At 38.9% G+C, this 19,511-nt stretch overlaps 1 protein-coding gene across 4 annotated transcripts in view; it reads left to right on the top strand.

Moving 5' to 3' along the window:
* The window catches only part of DCLK2 (doublecortin like kinase 2), a 92,173-nt gene that overhangs the window by 60,924 nt on the left and 11,738 nt on the right, over positions 1 to 19,511 (top strand). For all 4 annotated transcript variants that reach the window (XR_015699746.1, XR_015699745.1, XM_087736782.1 and 1 more), the window contains 7 exons: positions 1,782 to 1,854; positions 2,775 to 2,883; positions 9,824 to 9,881; positions 13,638 to 13,757; positions 15,480 to 15,626; positions 17,918 to 18,051; positions 19,368 to 19,445. Coding sequence is in view for 2 of the 4 variants with exons in the window: in XM_087736782.1 (XP_087592908.1) it covers positions 1,782 to 1,854; positions 2,775 to 2,883; positions 9,824 to 9,881; positions 13,638 to 13,757; positions 15,480 to 15,626; positions 17,918 to 18,051; positions 19,368 to 19,445 (719 nt within the window). In the remaining 2 variants the exon portion in view is untranslated. The remainder of the gene's footprint in view (positions 1 to 1,781; positions 1,855 to 2,774; positions 2,884 to 9,823; positions 9,882 to 13,637; positions 13,758 to 15,479; positions 15,627 to 17,917; positions 18,052 to 19,367; positions 19,446 to 19,511) is intronic.

Genomic DNA, 19,511 nt, shown 5'->3' with positions numbered 1-19,511 from the left:
CTTTTTGGCTGATGACTAATACTTTGCAGTGATCTATTCTGTTACCTCCACTTCATGCTTGAAGAAAATGTGACTGACTGGTTAAGAGACTGACTCATGATTTTGAACAAATGTCATTTAACTCAAATGTCCTTGTTCCTGATCCTTGTTAAATAAATAGACAACTCAGAAAGGCAGCAGCATTAACGTAACATAGTTTTAAGTTATTAGCAAGGAGCAGAGTAGTAACTGACTGGTTGCTGTTTGATGCTACTTCTATGCCAAATGCTAGTAAACATCATTGTTTTAGAGGCTCTGCAAAATTAAGTTGTACAGCTTCTAGTTACTGTACCTTTAGCTGATTTGGCAGCTCAGCTGCCACTAGAAACTTAAGCATTCATTAGCATTTCATGAGCCTTTAGACAATATCCCTATCTGTCAGTTCAGTTCTTTCACTGACAATAGTGTTAATGATTTAAAATATTCAGCAGTGTAACCAGACAATGTCAGCTAAAACAGAAAATGCTGCATTTGCATTCCTGGTGTCATGCAAAGCCATTTCAACAGACACTGAGCTTAAGGCAGAGAAGCATTTTAATCCGTTATGTGGTGAGTGGTGAGAACTGCTATAATAGCCCATGAAGAAAACAAGATATGGAACTTCACAGAACAGCAAGAAATATTATGTAGAGGAGGGAGAATGATCTACAATGCATTTTAATTTCATAGAGCGTCCCTATACTTAACTGTAATGGAAGAGCTTATAAAACAGTGGTGCATAGAACACATCCAGTACATTGTACTATTTATGGCATTCATTCCTATGCCTCCACCCCTTTTTAAAATAAAAATCGATTGTTGTGTATGTCCCTGGGCAATATTACAGGATGACTTTCAGTAGAACTGTGAAGATTCAGATCGAGTACCAATTAAGTTGTTAGTTAAGTAGTTTTCCTCAGCCTTCATTCTTCAAAATCATGTAGATATTTGGTTTTTACAGTGTCGCAGTTACTAAAACTGGATCTATATCTGGCTGTATATCAGACATCTAACTTGAAATGCTTGTAGATGTCATAAGTCTTCACATCCATAAGAACCTATAGACCGCTAGGTTACCAAGCAAATCTGACCGTCATAGATGTACCCGGCCACCTATGCCAAAATTCTCTTCTTTAAATGAAAACTAGTAGGACCATGCAAGCATTTCTACATTACCTTCCTAGCATGCTTCAGCGCTAATCTAAAGAGAGCATATATTGACGGAGTTCAGTTAGGGAAACCTCAGACAGTGCCAGCTATGAAGAGATGTGTTAGGACTACAGCATGAGAGCACGTGCTTGCTGTGCTGGCCACTGAAGAGTTGTCTGGAGATGGCTGTCTCTGGCTTACATGAAAATGTATGCAGAGTGTATTGTAATGATCTTGTTGAGTAGAATGAGGAGGGAATGTTGCGTCCGCACACCCTGGCTCTATAGTGTTTAGACAGAACTTGGTGCAGCTGGAGGGAATGTTCTTTACTGTTTACTGAAATCTGTTCAACTGCTTATCTAAATAGGAATATCAGGACTGAATCTTAAATTGGTGCAAGTGACAATGATGTATTATAATGATGATGAACTGTGAGAAAGCAAGAATAAAAATAAGATGGGAGTAGAAAAGTAAACTGACTCTGTATAGGTGGGGTTTTTTTAGGGTGTGGGTTTGGTTGTTTTTGTTTTTTTTTACTTTGCTGTTCTATTGTCTAGCCTCTTCTAGTGATTACTTTACCATCAGAAATAATAAGTTCTTATGTACTTCCATAGATCCCTCCACATGGTGGATCTTCTTCTAATGTGAATGGTGTACCTGAATCACTCCATTGCCAGAGTCCCGAAGGTAGGACACCAATAATTGCTAACAATCCTTGCAAAAATTTTTGTTGTAGGTGACAGTTGGTTTAGCACTTTTTTTTTCTGATGACTCCAAATCATTTTGTGTTCTGAGATGTTTGATACCTTGTATTTTCTACATCAAGGCAGTAAAGCTAGGAAATAACTTTTGTTCTTTTTTTGTCAAGTGGTAGTATATTAGTCGGCCCTGCTCTTCAACAGTCACTATTAGGAATTTGAGTGATTTTGAACATGACCTGCAGAGCATCACTAGAAATGTGTTTGTGGATGGATTGAAAGTGGAGCTCTCCTCAAAACAGCACATTGTGCTTCAGGTAGAAGCCTGTCAACTGACCTTAGCTAAACTTAACCTTTCATTCTTCATGTCTTTAAAGCAACGTTATTTTAAAATTTTTTTAAATCTCATTTTAGAGTCAATTTTTTAATTTAAAAATACTGAAATAAGCAGCTATTGATCTTATTTGCATTTTGGATGTTTCAGCAGCAGGTAAGGGAACTTGAAGGAATTCAGCAGATAAAACTTTCGGTTCTTTTACATGCATTGTAGATGAATCTTATTTGCATTTTTGCTTTGAGTATGCAAAAAGATACTTCAAAAAAAGTATTTTGAGTTCAGAAAATATTTAGTCAAAGGACTTCTAACTGCATTCATTACTTTTAGAATATGTCCACACAAAAACATAGTAATATTTGATTTGTGTGTTGAAAGGTCAAACAGCTCTGATTAGTCTTATCTTGCTCTTTCTTATGTTTGAGATAAAAGCAAGGGAATAAGCTGTGAAGAAAACAGCTTACTTTTTTGTTTTGCATTTGTGACTGTTCTGTATCTGTGGAGCCCATTGGGGATATGTTACATCCTGCTGACACTTCTCTTCAGCTTGCATTATTAACCTTGCTTTTTTGCAGGTGTGAATGGAAACAAGTGCTCAGGGTCATCTACCATTCTTGAGAAGTATAAAGTGGGGAAGGTGATTGGTGATGGCAATTTTGCTGTTGTAAAGGAGTGCGTAGAACGGTGAGCAAAGAAACTGTTCAGTACTGCTGTTTATTTTACTTGATAAAGCCCTGTGCATTAGCATAATTTCATAGAAGATGTGATGAGATGAAGGCAAAGAGCAGTTGTAAAGATATGCCTACGCTTCAGGAGATCTAGGCATAGCAAAACACACAGAGCTTCCTACATATTATTCCAGCAAAGAGATATGAGAGCAGCAGAGGAACGTGGCTTTTTATCCCAAAAACTAAATGAGATATCACCTTCTAATGGAGGCTCTTAAGGAAACCTCACAGATCTTCAGGAAATCCCCTCACACAACAGACTGTTGTGGATGGCAGGAAATTGTATGTGGCATCTAAACAGTCTTTGGGAGGCCCCCCTTCTGCCTCAGCAGTTCTGCTGCTGTAGTATCCCTACTGCCTGCTGCTTAAATGATTTTTCACAGCTTTCAATATACTGTGGGCTGTGTATCAGTATACTGATAAAGGCATGCAGTTGGTGGCTATTAGCCTGTGCTACTGACTCCCTCATGCTTGCTTCTTCTGTGAGGTAGCGCGGTGAGTAGACAGAGACTTTTCAAATCAACCCTTTGTTATTCCAGACTCTGAAGTATTCTTGTGTCTGATTTCCCATGGGGTAGACAGGATACCTTTACAGACCTGTGCAGTGTTACTGCTCTTCCTTTGCAAGCTTTGTGTCACACTTTGCTGCTAGTGCAAACATAACAGATGATTTGACTGTCGCTTTCTCAGTGTATTTTTTAGAACCACCTTCTGCTGTCTTCACCAGTGTGAGAGTTATGTCAGCCTCTTAAATATTATGAGGAATCTCCAACTTGTACGCGAATACTGGGCAAATTCAGCAAATGTCTGTAAAAACTATAAAAGTTACAGAAACAGTTTCTATTATTTGATCCTCATCTGCTGGTTTTATTTAAATGAAAAGAAAGATAAGTATGAATGGAAACATCTCATTCCCGTCTTAGCAGATCATAGATGCATAGATAGATACTTTTGCTGAGTCGGCCAAAAGGGTTGGATACTGAGGCTGAACCTAGGGCCTCCTCTACTGAAACATAGGTGAATGGGTCTTACAGTCCATGACTTTCTGAAGCCATTATTGCTTTTTCTCAAGAGAATTGTTTTTTCATACTGTATCTGGATTATTTCTCTCCGTTACTGAGAGTAATACTGGCAGGTGGTATGTAACACAATGTCTAATACACCCTTCTGGTTTATAGCAGCAAATAACAATTGTTATTTTTAATACTTTTTTGAGAAAGTGATGTACCAGCATGCAAGGTTTATAGAGTAAGGAATAAAGACTGAGGTGGCAGCTCCTAGAGATACTAGCCAAGTACAATGCTGATAAAGAAAAAAATGGCTAAATGTGATCTGAATATGCTACAATTACTGCTCAAAAAAAGTTCCTGTTGCATGTGCAGGTTCAAGATAATGGTTCTCATCAGTGTTAACATCTAGACTGCAAGGTCTTGATTTTTTTTTTATTTTTGAACAGTTTCTGCCAACAAACTCTGGTTCCTGACAAGCATTACCACATCGGTGTGTAATCATGTCCCTACTGCTTTAAACACTGCAGGTCTGTTACAAAAACTGTGAGAAGGCAACACAGCCAGCTTAGTTGCAACTGCATTTGTCCATTTCATTTTGCAAGAAGCTACACATAAGAGGCTTGAGTGAAACAGAACAGAGTAGAATAGAATATTGCAGTTGGAAGGGACCTACAACAATCATGTAGTCCAACTGCCTGACCACTTCAGGGCTGACCAAAAGTTAAAGCATGTTATTAAGGGCATTGTCCAAATGCCTCTTAAACACTGACAGGCTTGGGGCATCAACCACCTCTCTAGGAAGCCTGTTCCTGTGTTTGACCACCCTCTGAGTAAAGAAACGCTTCTTAATGTCCAGTCTAAACCTCGCCCGGCACAGCTCTGAACCATTCCCACACGTCCTATCTCTGGATACCAGGGAGAAGAGCTCAGCACCTCCCTCTCTGCTTCGCCTCCTCAGGAAGCTGGAGAGAGCAGTGAGGTTGCCCCTCAGCCTCCTTTTCTCCAAACTGGACAAGCCCAAAGCCCTTAACCACTCCTCACAGGACATACCTTCCAGCCCTTTCACCACTTTTGTTGCCCTCCTCTGGACACATTCAGGGACCTTAATGCCCTTCTTAAACTGTGGGGCCCAGAACTGCACACAGTACCCAAGGTGAGGCCACACCAATGCTGAATACAGCAGGATAATCACCTCTTTTGACCGGCTGGTTATGCTGTGTTTGATGCACGCCAGGATGCGGGTTGCCCTCTTGGCTGCCAGGGCGCACTGCTGGCTCCTATTGAGCCTGCTGTGCACCAGCACCCCCAGATCCCTTTCTGCAGGGCTGCTCTCCAGCTACTTGTGCCCAATTCATGCTTGTGGCCGGCATTACTCTGTCCTAGGTGCAGAATCTGGCATTTTGACTTGTTCAGTTTCATCCCATTAATCACAGCCCAGCTCTCCAGTCCATCTAGATCCCTCTGCAAGGCCTCTGTCCCTCAAGAGAGTCAACAGCACCTCCCAGTTTGGTATCATCACCAAACTTGCTAATGGTGCATTCAACTTCTACATCCATATTGTTGATAAATACAGTGGACAGGACTGGCCCTAGAATTGAACCCTGAGGAACACCACTGGTGACTGGTCACCAGCCAGATGTAGCCCCTTTCACTACAACCCTTTGAGCTCTGCCCTTTAGCCAGTTCTAAACCCAGTGCACCATGACCCTGCTCATCTCACAGCTGGACAACTTGTCCAGAAGGATGCTGTGAGGGACAGTATCAAAAGCATTACTAAAATCCAGAAAAACTACATCCACTGCCTTCCCTCCATCCACTAGGCGGGTGACCTTATCATAGAAGGATATCAAATTAGTTAAACAGGACTTTCCCTTTGTGAACTCATGTTGACTGTGCTTGATGATTGCATTATTCTTCAAATGCCTTTCAGTAGTACCCAGTATAATCTTCTCCATAATTTTCCCAGGAACTGAGGTTAGACTAACAGGTCTGTAGTTCCCTGGGTCTTCCCTCACACCCTTTTTGTAAACTGGAATAACATTGGCTAGCTTCCAGTCAGCAGGGACCTCCCAAGACCTTTGCTAGATGATCGGGAGGGGTCCTACCATAATATCCAGTAGCTCCTTCAGTACTCTGGGGTGAATCTCATCAGGCCCCATGGACTTGTGAACATTCAGCTGATACAGCTGGTCCCTTACAATTTCAGTGTCCACAAATGGAAAGTCCGTGTTCCCACACTCGTAGTCCTACGACTCAGAGACCCGGGTAGCCCAAGGTCTATCAGTATTATTAAAGACTGAGTCAAAAACCACATTTCTTCATCCCTATTAGTCAGATGACTGTCTTCAACAAGTGTTGGTCCAATGTTTTCTTTAGACCTCTTCTTGCTATTAACATACTTAAAAAAGCCCTTCTTGTTGTGTGAAACAACACTGGCCAGTTTCAACTCTAGTTGAGCTTTGGCTTCTCCCTGCATATATGAACCCCAGCTCTGCGATCTTCCTGCGAAGCCTGACCTCACTTCCAGACATCATACAATTTCTTTTTCCTCTTGAGCTCCACAAGTAGTTCCCTGTTTAGCCAAGCTGGTCTTCTGCCCTGCTTGCTTGACTTACAACACAGTGGGATTGCCTGCTCTTGTGCTTCTAAAAGGTGGTTCTTAAAGACTGACCAGCAATCGTGGACTCCTAAGCCCTCCAAAGCAGATTCCCAGGGTACTCTGCTAAGTAGCTCCCTGAATAGCTTCAAGTTTGCTTTCTTGAGATCCAGTGTAGCAACTCTGCTGTCCTTTTTTCTTATTACACCAAAAATTTTAAACAACTCAACCATTTCATGGTCACTGTAGCCAAGACAGACACCTACCATCACATCCTCCACAAGTCCTTCTCTGTTTGCAAATAGCACGTCTAGGAGGGCATCTTTCCTCATTGGCTCACTGAGTACCTGTGACAAGAAGTTGTCTCCTACAAACTTCAAGAATTTCCAAGACCTGCTCATCACAGCAGTACGATATTCCCACTTGATGTCTGGGAAGTTGAAATCTCTCATAAGGACAAGGGCTACTGATCCAGACATTTCTCCTAACTGCCTATAGAATAACTCATCAGTGCTTACATCCTGGCTGGGTGATTGGTAGTAGACACCCACTGGAACATCTCCTTTGTTTTCCATCCCCCTAATCCTCACCCAGAGGCTCTCAACCACGTTATCCCTAACTGTAAGGGCTGTACAATCAAACCTCTCCCTTACAGCGTGACACCTCCACCTTGCCTGCCCTGCCTATTGCGCCTGAACAGCCTGTAGCCCTCCATCCCAGCACTCCAGTCATGGGACTCATTCCACCAAGTCTCACTAATACCAATGATATCGTAGCTCTGAGAGCTGACCAATGCTTCCAGTCTGTCCTGTTTGTTTCTCATAATATGTGTGTTGGTGTACAAGCATTTCGGATATGCTCCTGAGCCCTCCATGCTCCCAGGAGCAGTGTAGATGTTCCCACTAGCATTGCCACCCTCGGGCGATGCCATGCCAACCCTCGGCTTACTTGCTTCCAATCCTGTTGGTATCCCCTTCCCCCATTGATTCTAGTTTAAAGCTGTCTCATTGAGCCCCGCCAGCTTACGCCCAAAGATGCGTCTTCCCCGTCAGGACAGGTGGCCCCAGCATACCTAGTCTCTCAAAGGCTCTTTCATGGTTTAAAAACCCACAGTTTTGGCGCAGGTACCAAATGAATGATGCTTCGTTATGTTTTCCCGTGCACCCTGAAACTAGCCACACATCCTTTGTTATCTCTAGAGTGACCAAAGTTCATGAAAGATAACAGGTTAAAAGCATAAGATAACATAATTTATTATTTTCAGGAATATCAACTGTGCATTTTGGAACTCACGTAAGTTCCACTGAAAATGGGACAAGGGCTGCTAAGTCACGTGGGTTTCAAAATGTCATCTGTGCTTTTTGAAATGAGGGGTATGGACTAGAAAAACAACCTTCCAATTATTTAAAAAAAAAAAAAAAGGCAAAATTAAACTTAAAAATCTAGTTTTGTATGTGATCCAATCTTTATATTTAGTGAAGCATTATTAAATGAATTTTATATAAAATAAATATACAACAATAGTTGCTAATAATAACAATGAGAGAGGAAATGCCAACTATAAATGCTTCTCTTTTAATTTCTATTAATTATTATACTTTATTTCTAATAGTGTTGTGCTTAGAAGCCTTAGTTGTGGAGCCAGTATCCTTTTATATCAGCTGTTCTACAAAAAGCATAAGATGGTCTCTTTTGTAAAGGGTGCCTATATGTCTGTATATAAAAACATGAGTCAACAGATGGACACTGACAGCTAGACAGAAGAATACCAGAAACTTGTCAGACAATTCTGGTGTATGATAGGCAGTGGTATTAGCACACAAATCATGTGGATGATATCCAGGGATTTTTCTTAGGTGCTGTAGTAAAGGACATTTGCAAAAGGGATTTGAAGTTGGTTGATGAATTGGCTTTGTGAATGTTAACTCCTCTTTCTACGCAGCGTAAGTGCGGAAGGTTTACTAAGTGGGTTTTGCTGATCAGTTGTTTGCAAGGCTTTCAGATAACGCACTTGATTTAGTATAATGCATAAATCGTGACTTAATTTAGTATAATGCATAAATTGTGATACTTAATTACACACTGTATTCATAGCAGATTTTACACCAGGTCTATAATATAAGAGGATAGCATTTCACAGATACCATTTAGATAATGCTTCTATCTCAAGACCAGATCAGGTTGTAACTATGACAACCTCACAGATACAGCTGCACTTTCAGAGCAGAGATTCTCTACTGCATTTTTTCAATAATGGATACATTGAATGTGAGAGATTAATTCAGTTCCTTTTGTAAGGTACTCATTTTGACTAGTTGTATCTAATGCCAAAAGTATAGTGAAAATTAACCGGGAAGTTTAAAAACATGCCTGATTTCTGCTTTTGTAACTGCCTCCAGTGTTTTTTATCATACATGCTAGTGGAGGTCTGATGCACACTGGAGTCTGTAGGTACTGACACAACGTAAAATAGTAGCAACAGGGTCTTACGGCATTTTCCTGTGATTTTTAATTCATCGTTAATTTAAGTAGTAATGTCTTCTTTGTTTAAAGAAAAAAAAATAATTCATTTGTGTTGCTTATTTCTCTCATTTTCTCCCCTTCTGGAGAAACGGAGAAGATTTTTATTGCTTAAAGGGATAAAAGGCAAACAAGAGCTCCTTTCTGTGAGAGTATTTACTGAAAACAGTAATCCTTTTACTTTGTATATAACCACCCTCTTAAATGTCGTAGGGCTTTAGATGACTGCTATAGAATTCTATGGAATACTTAAAAAAATAAAGAATGAAATACAAAAGGTCAAAATTAGTGCCTAATAAATTCTGTGTAATTTTAGACTAGCCTGTACTGAACTATGGGGCTTTAGCTCTGCTGAATCCTATTGAATTTTTCCACTAGGGGTGTCAATCTTTCTTCTGCTTACTTACGCATATGTTTATGATTTTATCTTTAAAGCCTACTAGTTGAACAAAGCTAAGTGGAAGTCTCAAGACAAATTTTGCATGTTGCATTCAAGAAGTGACAGAGAGTTGTGCCAGGTCACGGAAGAATGAACGGCAGCTGGAGCCTGGGATTAATACAGAAAGTGAGCTAGGTTGTGGTAGTCAGGGAAACAGCAGGCGCAAATGCTGTTGAGAAAACAAAAAACAAAATCGAGTCCGTTCTGTGAATTTTCTGTCACCAACCTCCATGGGTCAAGGCATTCTGTTAGGGTGATGTATACTCTTACAGATAATGCCACAATTTGTTGGCTAGTTTCTAATTAATGCTTCTCCTATTTTTCTTGCTAGATCCACAGGAAAGGAGTTTGCACTGAAGATCATAGACAAGGCTAAATGCTGTGGAAAGGTAACGTACAACAATTAGCATGTATAAGAAAAGCAGCAGAAACAGCACTAGCAGCTGCTCGTTAGTCATAAATGGTGGGCATGTTTGGGTTTTCTATTTTCAGAATATCTGTTTAACCGGATGATAATGTATCCAAGAAGCAAATAATAAAAGCAGTGAGTGTTAGTCTACTAGATAACAGAGTAAAACACAAACACATTGTCATCTATTTTATTGGACTAACAAAAAAAATCCTAATACGTTTCCAAAATGAACTCAGAAGTAAATGGCCAAAATATATTAGAAAGATTTTGATCTGTAAAATATGACAGAAGAAATTTGCAGCTGTATGTGTATTTATGTAATTCCCATCCCTCTCTGCTTGTACATGCTCCTTTTATATGCAGAACATGGATTTGGAAAGAAATTTTTGCACCCATTTCTTTCTGTTTATGTAGTTTCACCATCCCATATAACAAAGATCTCTCAACGAAAGAGTTCCCTAAGCTTTCTTTTTAATTCAAGCTCAATAAAAAAAAGCCCATAATTGTCTCTACAGCAGAACAGCATGTTACCTAATCGAAGCAGATATCTCAGAGTGTCACAGACCTCTCTTCGCCTTCCTCCTAAGTACAGAGATTTTAAAAAAAGGAAGAAGAAAACCCCAACCTACAGCCAAGAAAGTAGACTAAGTGTTGGAATAGATAACAACAAATAAAATACTGCTATTTTCACTGCTTTGCAATACCTTAAAACCAAAGTGCTCTTGAGGAACTTACGAATCAAATGTACCATAGTTTAGTGTTAGCTAAAAGAACACTGAGGGCACAGTATTAATTAGCAATTAAATGGATTAAGGTCTCTCTGAGAGTAGGAAATATGCCATTCTCTCAAGGGTGACTGAAGAGATGGACTTTTTTGATGTAAACACCTTATTTTTTTATGTAAATGATCGCACTGAAATGATTCTAGAGGTAACTTTGCAAACAAGTCAGGGTTTTAATTCAAAGATAGCCTAGCTTTTTTGTCAATTACATAGAGTAACTGCTCTGAAGTGTAATTCAGAGCTCCAAATGCTGCATGTGACCTTGTAGGAAGACGTAGCAAGTCTGTATGACGTTCTTGTATGGTAACGAGCTGTATATTACTGTACACTAATGCATTACCTATTGTGATGACTTGCTTTAAGTAGAGGTCCTCAAACAGAAATGTTTTATCTATGCAGATTTTAAATTGGGTATTAGGTGCTAGCAGACAAGTCTTCTTGCCTCCCCATCACTTTATCTCATATTCTCTAGGTTTATTTAAGGGAAAATTTAGAAAGGAATCTTAAAAATGTATAACCGCAAGAAAAAGTGCTAGAATTGTCTTTTTGAGACTAAAATGTCATTTCTTTGGCTGTGGGAAAGGTGACCCAGTGTGTTTCATGGCCAAAGAAAACTTCTGGGTGATGTGTACAGTGTGCAACTTTAGATGTTTTTTATTACTTGTCTGAGTCAGCTGGTTAGGTATCATAAATTGGAATGGTCCACAGATAGACAATCCATTTTATATAGCAGAGTTTAGACATATTTTCTATTTATCATTCTCACTGCTTTAAAACAAACAAATAAAAACAAAATCAACCCCATGGATGCATACTTGTCTCTGTGCCTGTATAGCTACATACAGATGTATGTGTACGTACAAGCAGAGGACTGTTGTTAGGAAGACGTTTATACAGTGGCAGAACTGTCCAGGAAGAATTCCAACAAAGAAAATAATTAAATTTTGCTACAGCTTAGTCCTCCCTCACTCTGTTTCACATGCCAGCATAAGCCCTGCCTTAAAAACACCCATCTGGCCCAAATATGCACGACTTTTATGTTGCTCACTGCTCTCTAGCAGTTTATCTTGGATGTCCTAAAACTTGAATCCAATTGACTAATATATTTCCTACAAGCGGCTTAAATGTTAATTATACAATAATTTCTCTGTAAATAAATCATATTAATGTAGACTGAAATCTATACTGCATTCTCCAGGAGAACATTATAACAAGTTTGAGAATTATTATTTTTTTACATGACAAAACATAACAAAAACAGTGAGGTGGTTGAAAATAACTAACTACGTACTAGTCAGCATTTTGAGGACAGGTATTAAAACAGTAGCTCAACGACATTTTGGGGCCCTTTTAAAAAAATATTATTATTGTTTATTTTAAATAAACATTACTTATGCCTGAGCTTTATTTAAAGCTGTTAACAATTTAGTCAACCAAAACAAAGCAAGCACAGGTAAAGCTATTGTGCCTTAGTCATAATTAATGGATGTAATAAATTTAATATGTTATCTGTTCTTTAGGTAGAAAAAGCTGTAATAAGAACCTAGTTTTTGCTTGGGGCTCTTAATGCCGGTTTTGAATTTACAGGCTTCCATCCATAAGGCTTAGTATGCTGGGGTTGTTCACTTTTGTCTGTTGATGAGATTCAGCACTGTGTTTAACAAAATTGCTTCATGTTTGTTTGTTTTTTTTTCTCCAGAGCACTTTGCTTGGAGCAGACATATGTTTGTTCAGAATGACAATTGATGCTCTTTCAAACTGAATTTCAAAGGTGTGACTGTTTAACCCATATATGCCGCACCGTACTCTCACAAAATGAGATGCGCACATGGCATGTGGTTTCTGAGTTACATAGCTACATAAAGCTTTGGCAAAAACACAATGCGTCCATAAATAACTCTGGAAATAGAAGGTGAAGTAGCATAAGATCTTCAATCACTGCCTATGCACAGTGGATCACATCTTCTAGTGCTCTGCTCACAAACGCATGAAGTGCATGCTACTAACCAGTGCATCAAACATGACTAAGTTCCAAGTCCAGCAAGATGATTTGTTATCTGCCAAAGTGTAAGGAAACTAGTGTTTTATGCAGGCATTGTTACTTATTTTGCAGTGAACCTAAACAATATCTGTATTCCAATATTTATAAAGGAAAATGCAAATCATTCTTCACATGAAAGGGGCATGTAATTTTCTTCGCTCTCCAGTGTTAACCAAGTGCTAAGATGTTCTAGAAAACAAAACATTCTGAAGCTAATTTGTTCTTGAAACCCATTACTTCCTCAAAAGTATAGGGAAGGGGAAATTAAACTCAATCTGTGTGCTGTTAAGCTGTTGGAGCCACGACGACTTAACTGAGCCATTACATATTTTGCAGATTGTAAATCTGAACATACATATAAAATGAACTGAAATCCATAACCAAGGCAGTTATAATGTTCTTCCTGTATTTAATCCACAACTTTTTTAAAAAAATACAGTCCTTAAAAATAAATCCTAGGTAATCTGTCCTTGAGTAACCTACAGTGAGTGAGAGGTGAAGGCTGGAGAGGATCAAGAACATGTTAACTATTGATGAGGGGTCGCAGGTTACAATGATCCAGCTCGGGGGCAGGGAGGTCTGAACTTAGTTTCACCTCATAATACTCACATAAGAATACAATCTGCACTTCCAGAATTGCTGTCATGTTCTGGGGTCTTTTTTCAGCGATATCCCATTGATTATATGTGTGAAATATGGTATTTTTAAATTAAATTTAGTCAGTGATGAAATACAGCTGCGCTAAAATACAAGTTAAAATCCAGCATCTGATAATAACCCTCTACTATTTAAATTAAACAGCAAAAAGGGTGCTCACTGATCAACTGATCTGTGGTCAGCTGATCAAAGGAAAAGTGTATTGGCAATTTCATGTCTATTCAGATAAACTTCTGTCCTCTTTTCTGACCAGGAACACCTGATAGAAAATGAAGTGTCTATTCTGCGTCGAGTGAAGCATCCAAATATCATTATGCTTATAGAGGAAATGGACACCCCAGCAGAACTCTATCTGGTGATGGAGCTTGTCAAGGCAAGACCAAGGAGACCTTTTTTTTTTTTTTTTTTTTTAAATTCTCTGTGTTGGTGAGAAATCTGAGAAGTATCTGGGAACATTAAGATCTTGGCAGACATAAACAGATAAGATTTCAGTGGCAACCTGCATTTTTAATCGTGCAAATAGTCTTGTCACTCAGTTATATTAGTGGAATTTATGTCTATTCAGTTGTAATTGGACTATTTACACAGATTTGAGGTAATTTTGCAAATTATGTGCGCAGTCTAGAGAGAAGTGGGCAATGTTTTTTATATCCCATTTACAGTATGTGGGAGTAATAGTGATATGCATTTACTGACAGAACACCTCGATTTTTTCCACTAATATCTTTAATAATTTGCTTTAAAGAAACAAACTCTCTTTAATGAATTTATCTTAGTAGACAATAGATACAAGGAATAGTTTAAACTCAAGTGATCATGGTCCAGCAAAAGTAAAACTCAAAAAATCTCACCTGTTTTGCTTGTATCAAACATTTACTCACCTTATTTCCAATTCACCAGAAAATAGATGCTGCTTTCATACATGCACAGAGAAAACAAACATCTTCATTTTGCTGTCACCTGGTGAACCAAATACACAATTCGCATCAAGTTTTAGTCATGCGCTCTCTTGTCTGCGTTCTGTACATACACAGCGACACTGCACATCAGCTTGATCGGCATGTCAGATGACAAATAACGTATATCATCACTTTTTATTTGTGTCTGAAACATTGTTAGATTCCAGAGTCCCCTCTAGAATGGTTGCCAGCCTGGGAAACCTCTAAAGAAAGTCTGTAGGTGTTGAATTCGTAATTTCTGTAGCCTACCCATTTCTCTTCCTTTCTAGAAGTTATTTTTATATAGTAGAGGCTTTTTTGGTTTCAAAACAAGTGTTTTTTTATATTTTAATACACCACCATCTTGGCCTGTATTTTCTGAATTGCTGCTTCTCTTTCCCATGTATTGAAATGCTTGGAATGCCATCCACCGCTCAGACAGATCACTCCTACAGATGTATCCAGGGTAACCATCACAGAGGCGCCCACGTAAAATTTGTTGCAGTGACTGGAAATGCTGCATCAGTAACTCGCTTACATGTTGTTATGTATTCCAAGAGGAATAGGGCATCCGTAATCAGAGACTGCACAACTGGCACATTCAGAAATCACCTGTAGGTTCTACACTTTGGTGTATCATAGAATCATAGGTCGGAAAAAAATTATGCTTACGTTGTTTGTACTCTTCGGCTGTATTTATTTGCTATTTCTGCAATATCGACAGAAATTTCAATTTGCAGTTCATCACAATTGCTGAATATTTGTTACGTTAGGCTTTTTATTATTGGGCTGATTTATATTGCTTTACTGAAAATCAAGGCTGTTTTTTGCTATGTAAAGGTATTATATTGATAAGATGAAGAAAATGGAAACTGTATGCCTGTACCTGTAGGTAATATAAATGACTGATCAAAGGCAGGGAGATCAATAGAATGAAATCAAGACAGAGAAGAGCTGTGATTTGCCCAAACTCAGACACAACAAGCCTGGAGTATAGTTGAGAATTTAATGTAGATGTCCCAGTCAAGTATCTTGGTGACAAGATGATCTTTCTGATTAACAGGCATTTGAGCATGCCCTTTGTAAAGGAAGAATTTATGCGGCTTTTTTATGAAATATCATCATCTTCATTATTTTTCATCTTTCCGTTACTTTAGGGAGGAGATCTATTTGATGCTATCACTTCTTCTACTAAATATACAGAGCGAGATGGGAGTGCAATGGTCTACAATCTAGCCAGTGCACTCAAATACCTTCATGGTCTCAACATTGTGCACAGAGACATCAAGCCAGAAAATCTCCTGGTATGTCCCATTTATTTTCTAATATTTTCTCTTACTTTGCTCTCATTAATGCAAATGCTTGTATATAAATGTCAAGTAGCTGAGCAGAGAACAGCAGGAATATTAATTTAGAATAAGTATGTATGAAATAAATCTTCTGCCATGAGATAGCAATCACCATAACCCAAGTGAGCTGTGCTCAAACCTGTCCTTAGACCTATCTTTATTTACATTTTGATTGGCTGCCATTTGGATAAGCAGGAGTATTGTCTCACAAAACACTGAATTTTAAAGCTCTGCTGATGAATTATTTATTATAGTTTGCAAGTGGGAGAAAAGGTGGGCTGAGTGCCATTTCTTTGAACGATCGTATGGTTATCTCAAGTAATTTTTTTTTCTTTTTCTTTCACTGTCATGGTAGGAACATCTTCCTGGTCATTTACCAGTATTCTAGCCATGAATTAACTCTGTACATACATTTATTTTGTCCTAGGGGACTGACTTTTGTTTTCAGCAGAGACATAAAATAACTGTGTTGACAAGAATTGCCATGAAGTCTGCTTTGGGAACTGCTTAGACCACAATTCATAGAATGGGAACAGCGTGCTATCTTGCTTGTACACAGAGGTTATGCTTACATATTACATGTTGCGTATTAGATACTACATGTTGTGTACTGAACAAACAGGGCCATAATCTCCCCTGCTTGAGCCGCTGTCCTCGGGAACGCTAGTAGCTTTTGTCAGCACTTGGTAGGCATTTCTTAAAGCCTTCTGTGCTGGTTGTCAATAGTGTTCAATGAGGTTGCATCTAGAGTAGGAGTCATGGCTTATCCCAGACTGGATTTTGAACTATTACAAGGATAGGGCTATAAGCTGAAAATATTTTCCAATTAATAGTTCTTTCCCAACTAATTCCACTGACAATGTTTAGCAATTTAAATAAGCCCTCAAATAAATTAGATTGTTTAGCAAAAGGAAGGGGGGGACACTACTCCTGGAAAATGTAGTCACAGCAACATGGCACTTAAGAGATAGAAAATGAAGGTGGAATTCTCACTTATTATCAGTACATCTTCAAACACAGCCAGTCCAAAGAAATTTTAAGCTCTCATTAGTGATCGAATCAGTTATAAATAGGTACAAAGGTCCTTTCTGCCTGGAAAGCCTAAAGAGATTACTCAACCGATGCAAATCTTATTCACTGTGATTGACAGTGACAGAATGTTAAAATAACATACTGGTATTGAATGTAAATGCAAATAATTCCCATCAATTGCCACCTATAATTGCAAGCCGTTAGTTCTTTTGCACAGGGTCATCCAGCTGTCTGAATTGCATTCTCTTTACTAGTCATGCATTTAAAAACACAACTTCTAAGAGTAATAGCAGATATGAAGGTATTATATCAAGGAGAACGAGTGTTTCCGTTAATGATATGACTTACACAGGGGAATGGAGGAAGGTATTGCCGCCTTAGCAGTATTCAGTTGTTTGAGGAAACCAAATAAATTCAGCCATTCTGGAGATTCTGGTGTCCTACATTCTAGAAACTAGATTCCGCTGAAGTCATGTTAAAATAAACATTTTACTTTAAGAACAAAACCAAGATTAATTTATTAGAGATGTTTCCTTTCCCTATTGGTCTGGTTTAATTTACTCTTGCTATCGCCATCGTATAACACTTTTCTTTCTATTAAGATTTAGTTTCTTTCATCAACAAAATGACTCGGAACAAAATGTGCTAGATTCTATATGGGGCTTTTGGTAAGATGCACTTGGGTCTGCACAGAAACCTAAACACTTCCCAGTCAGCTTTCTCACTCCTGTACTGAACTTGCCTAGACTAAGGTTAGGGAAGACATTTGCCTGGGAAATATCCAATATGCTAACTGACTAGATTTATGCTAAGTTAGTGAGAGATATTAAACAAATCTGATTGCAGCTGCCAATCCCAATTTAAACTCTAGGTCCCAATCAAATGGAAGTATAGTAGTATATTTTTCTTAATATATTTAAAATGTCTCAGCATTCTAGGATTGGGTTTTCTCCCCCCCCCCCCCCCCGTTGCTTGAGGCTGTATCATGGTCTGACCTACATAGCTGGCAGACAGCTCCATTGAACACTAGCTCCAGCTGCACTGTGGCAATCGATGGTCATACTAGTTTTCTCTTCTTTCCCTACAGGGCTGTGGAAGTTACCTCTTTTTCCTGTATTGTCAGTGTGATGATGATTATTTTCCAAACAAATTAAAGGATTTTAAAAAATGCAGATGTTCTCCTCCTCATTCTGTTTTTATTTTGCTGATTCTAGGTATGTGAATATCCAGATGGAACCAAGTCTTTGAAGCTAGGAGACTTTGGACTGGCAACTGTGGTTGAAGGACCTTTATATACCGTCTGCGGTACACCCACATACGTGGCTCCAGAAATCATTGCAGAGACAGGGTGAGGATGACTGACTAAGACATAGGTCTCGTAACCAGTTATTTTTGGCAGGTAGCTCCTAACTGTTGTAAGAACTAGAATGCTCTAATAGGATGGTCCTCCATCTTTTTGTAACCAGACCTCCTATGAGAAAGCAGGCATCATTCAGTTCCTTGAAGAGGCTAGTTTCCTCACTCACCCTGCTCCCAGAATTCATTTGCCTCCTTATCATCTCCCAAGGACCAGCGCTGGTGCAGTGGAGTTTATTGGTTTGTGTTCCCTGCCTCACCTCACCGTTCAGAGCCCATTGTACCAGCCATGGCAGCTGCTTGGGGAAAAATGGATGAGCAAAACGCAGTGTTCATGTTGGAAACGGAATAATTTATATTGGAAGAGACTCCAGAGGTCACCTGGTCTAAACCTGTTCTCAGAGCAGGTCTGACTAGATTATGTTGATTCAAGTGACCTTGTTTGGGTGACGCGTGTTATTTGGTAACTGTTGGTTTAACAACTTCATTTTTCTGTATTTAACAGATGGTTGCATAAATACAAAATAATTTTGTAAAATGGTACAATTTTACAAGTCATCTTTCCTTTTAGACCTCCATTCCGTCCTAGCTGACTCTTGCCATAGCTGTGACCATTCTGAATTTGGTCTTCCTAATGGAGGGGGGTTTGTTGTATTGTTTCGAGCATTGTTCGGTGCATTTGTCACATCGAGAGATACTTCGCAGCTCACTGCAGTGAGCTCAAACATCAAAGGGCACTTCATCTGCATGTTATAGATTTTGACAAACTGAATCTACTGGATAGAAAAGAATAGGAAAAAAGACCTCTTTCTGACCTCTAGTGATTTAATTTCTGTGCTTTAAAAGAAAAGTGCAGTTCTTTTTCCCTGTGTTACTCACTCAAGAGACTGGAGAATTGGTGTCTGTCTTGTTGCTTAGCAACACGTGACGACCTTAGAGATAGTTACTCCAATATGGGGACTGAGAAAGAACATCCTTGTCTTTTATCACTAGTGCTTCTGGATTGGGAAACCTTGATACTGAATTGAATCTGAGTATATTCAGAAGACCCTGGAGAGCCTTGAGGCTTAGGGAAAAAAAAACACAAACACCCACCAATGAAAAATGATGTTAGCATGGTTTCCTAAAGACTGTGAAGGCTGCTAAGTAAAACGATGCTTAGGTACAAAATACATTTCCACATCATCAGCAAGTAACTTTTAGAAGAGGTTCTCAATATACGTTCATGTAAATGTCATTAATTGTTTGATTGGAATTACTTTTTATTTGTTTTAATCCAGCACAAGTAACATAGTCTTTTTTTCTCAGATATGGCTTAAAGGTGGATATTTGGGCTGCAGGTGTGATCACATACATACTGTTATGTGGATTTCCACCATTTCGCAGGTGAGTGTCCCTGTACGTCAAAGGGAAAAATAGTAAAGAACCAAGGTCTCTCTGAGGAAGTCTTGC

Source organism: Nipponia nippon, unplaced genomic scaffold (genome assembly GCF_047370975.1).
Source record: "Nipponia nippon isolate SJK-2023a ecotype South Korea unplaced genomic scaffold, ASM4737097v1 scaffold_6, whole genome shotgun sequence".
NCBI classification, from domain to species: domain Eukaryota; kingdom Metazoa; phylum Chordata; class Aves; order Pelecaniformes; family Threskiornithidae; genus Nipponia; species Nipponia nippon.
Note: the sequence above shows the minus strand (reverse complement) of the source record. Positions and strands in the feature narration are given on the sequence as shown.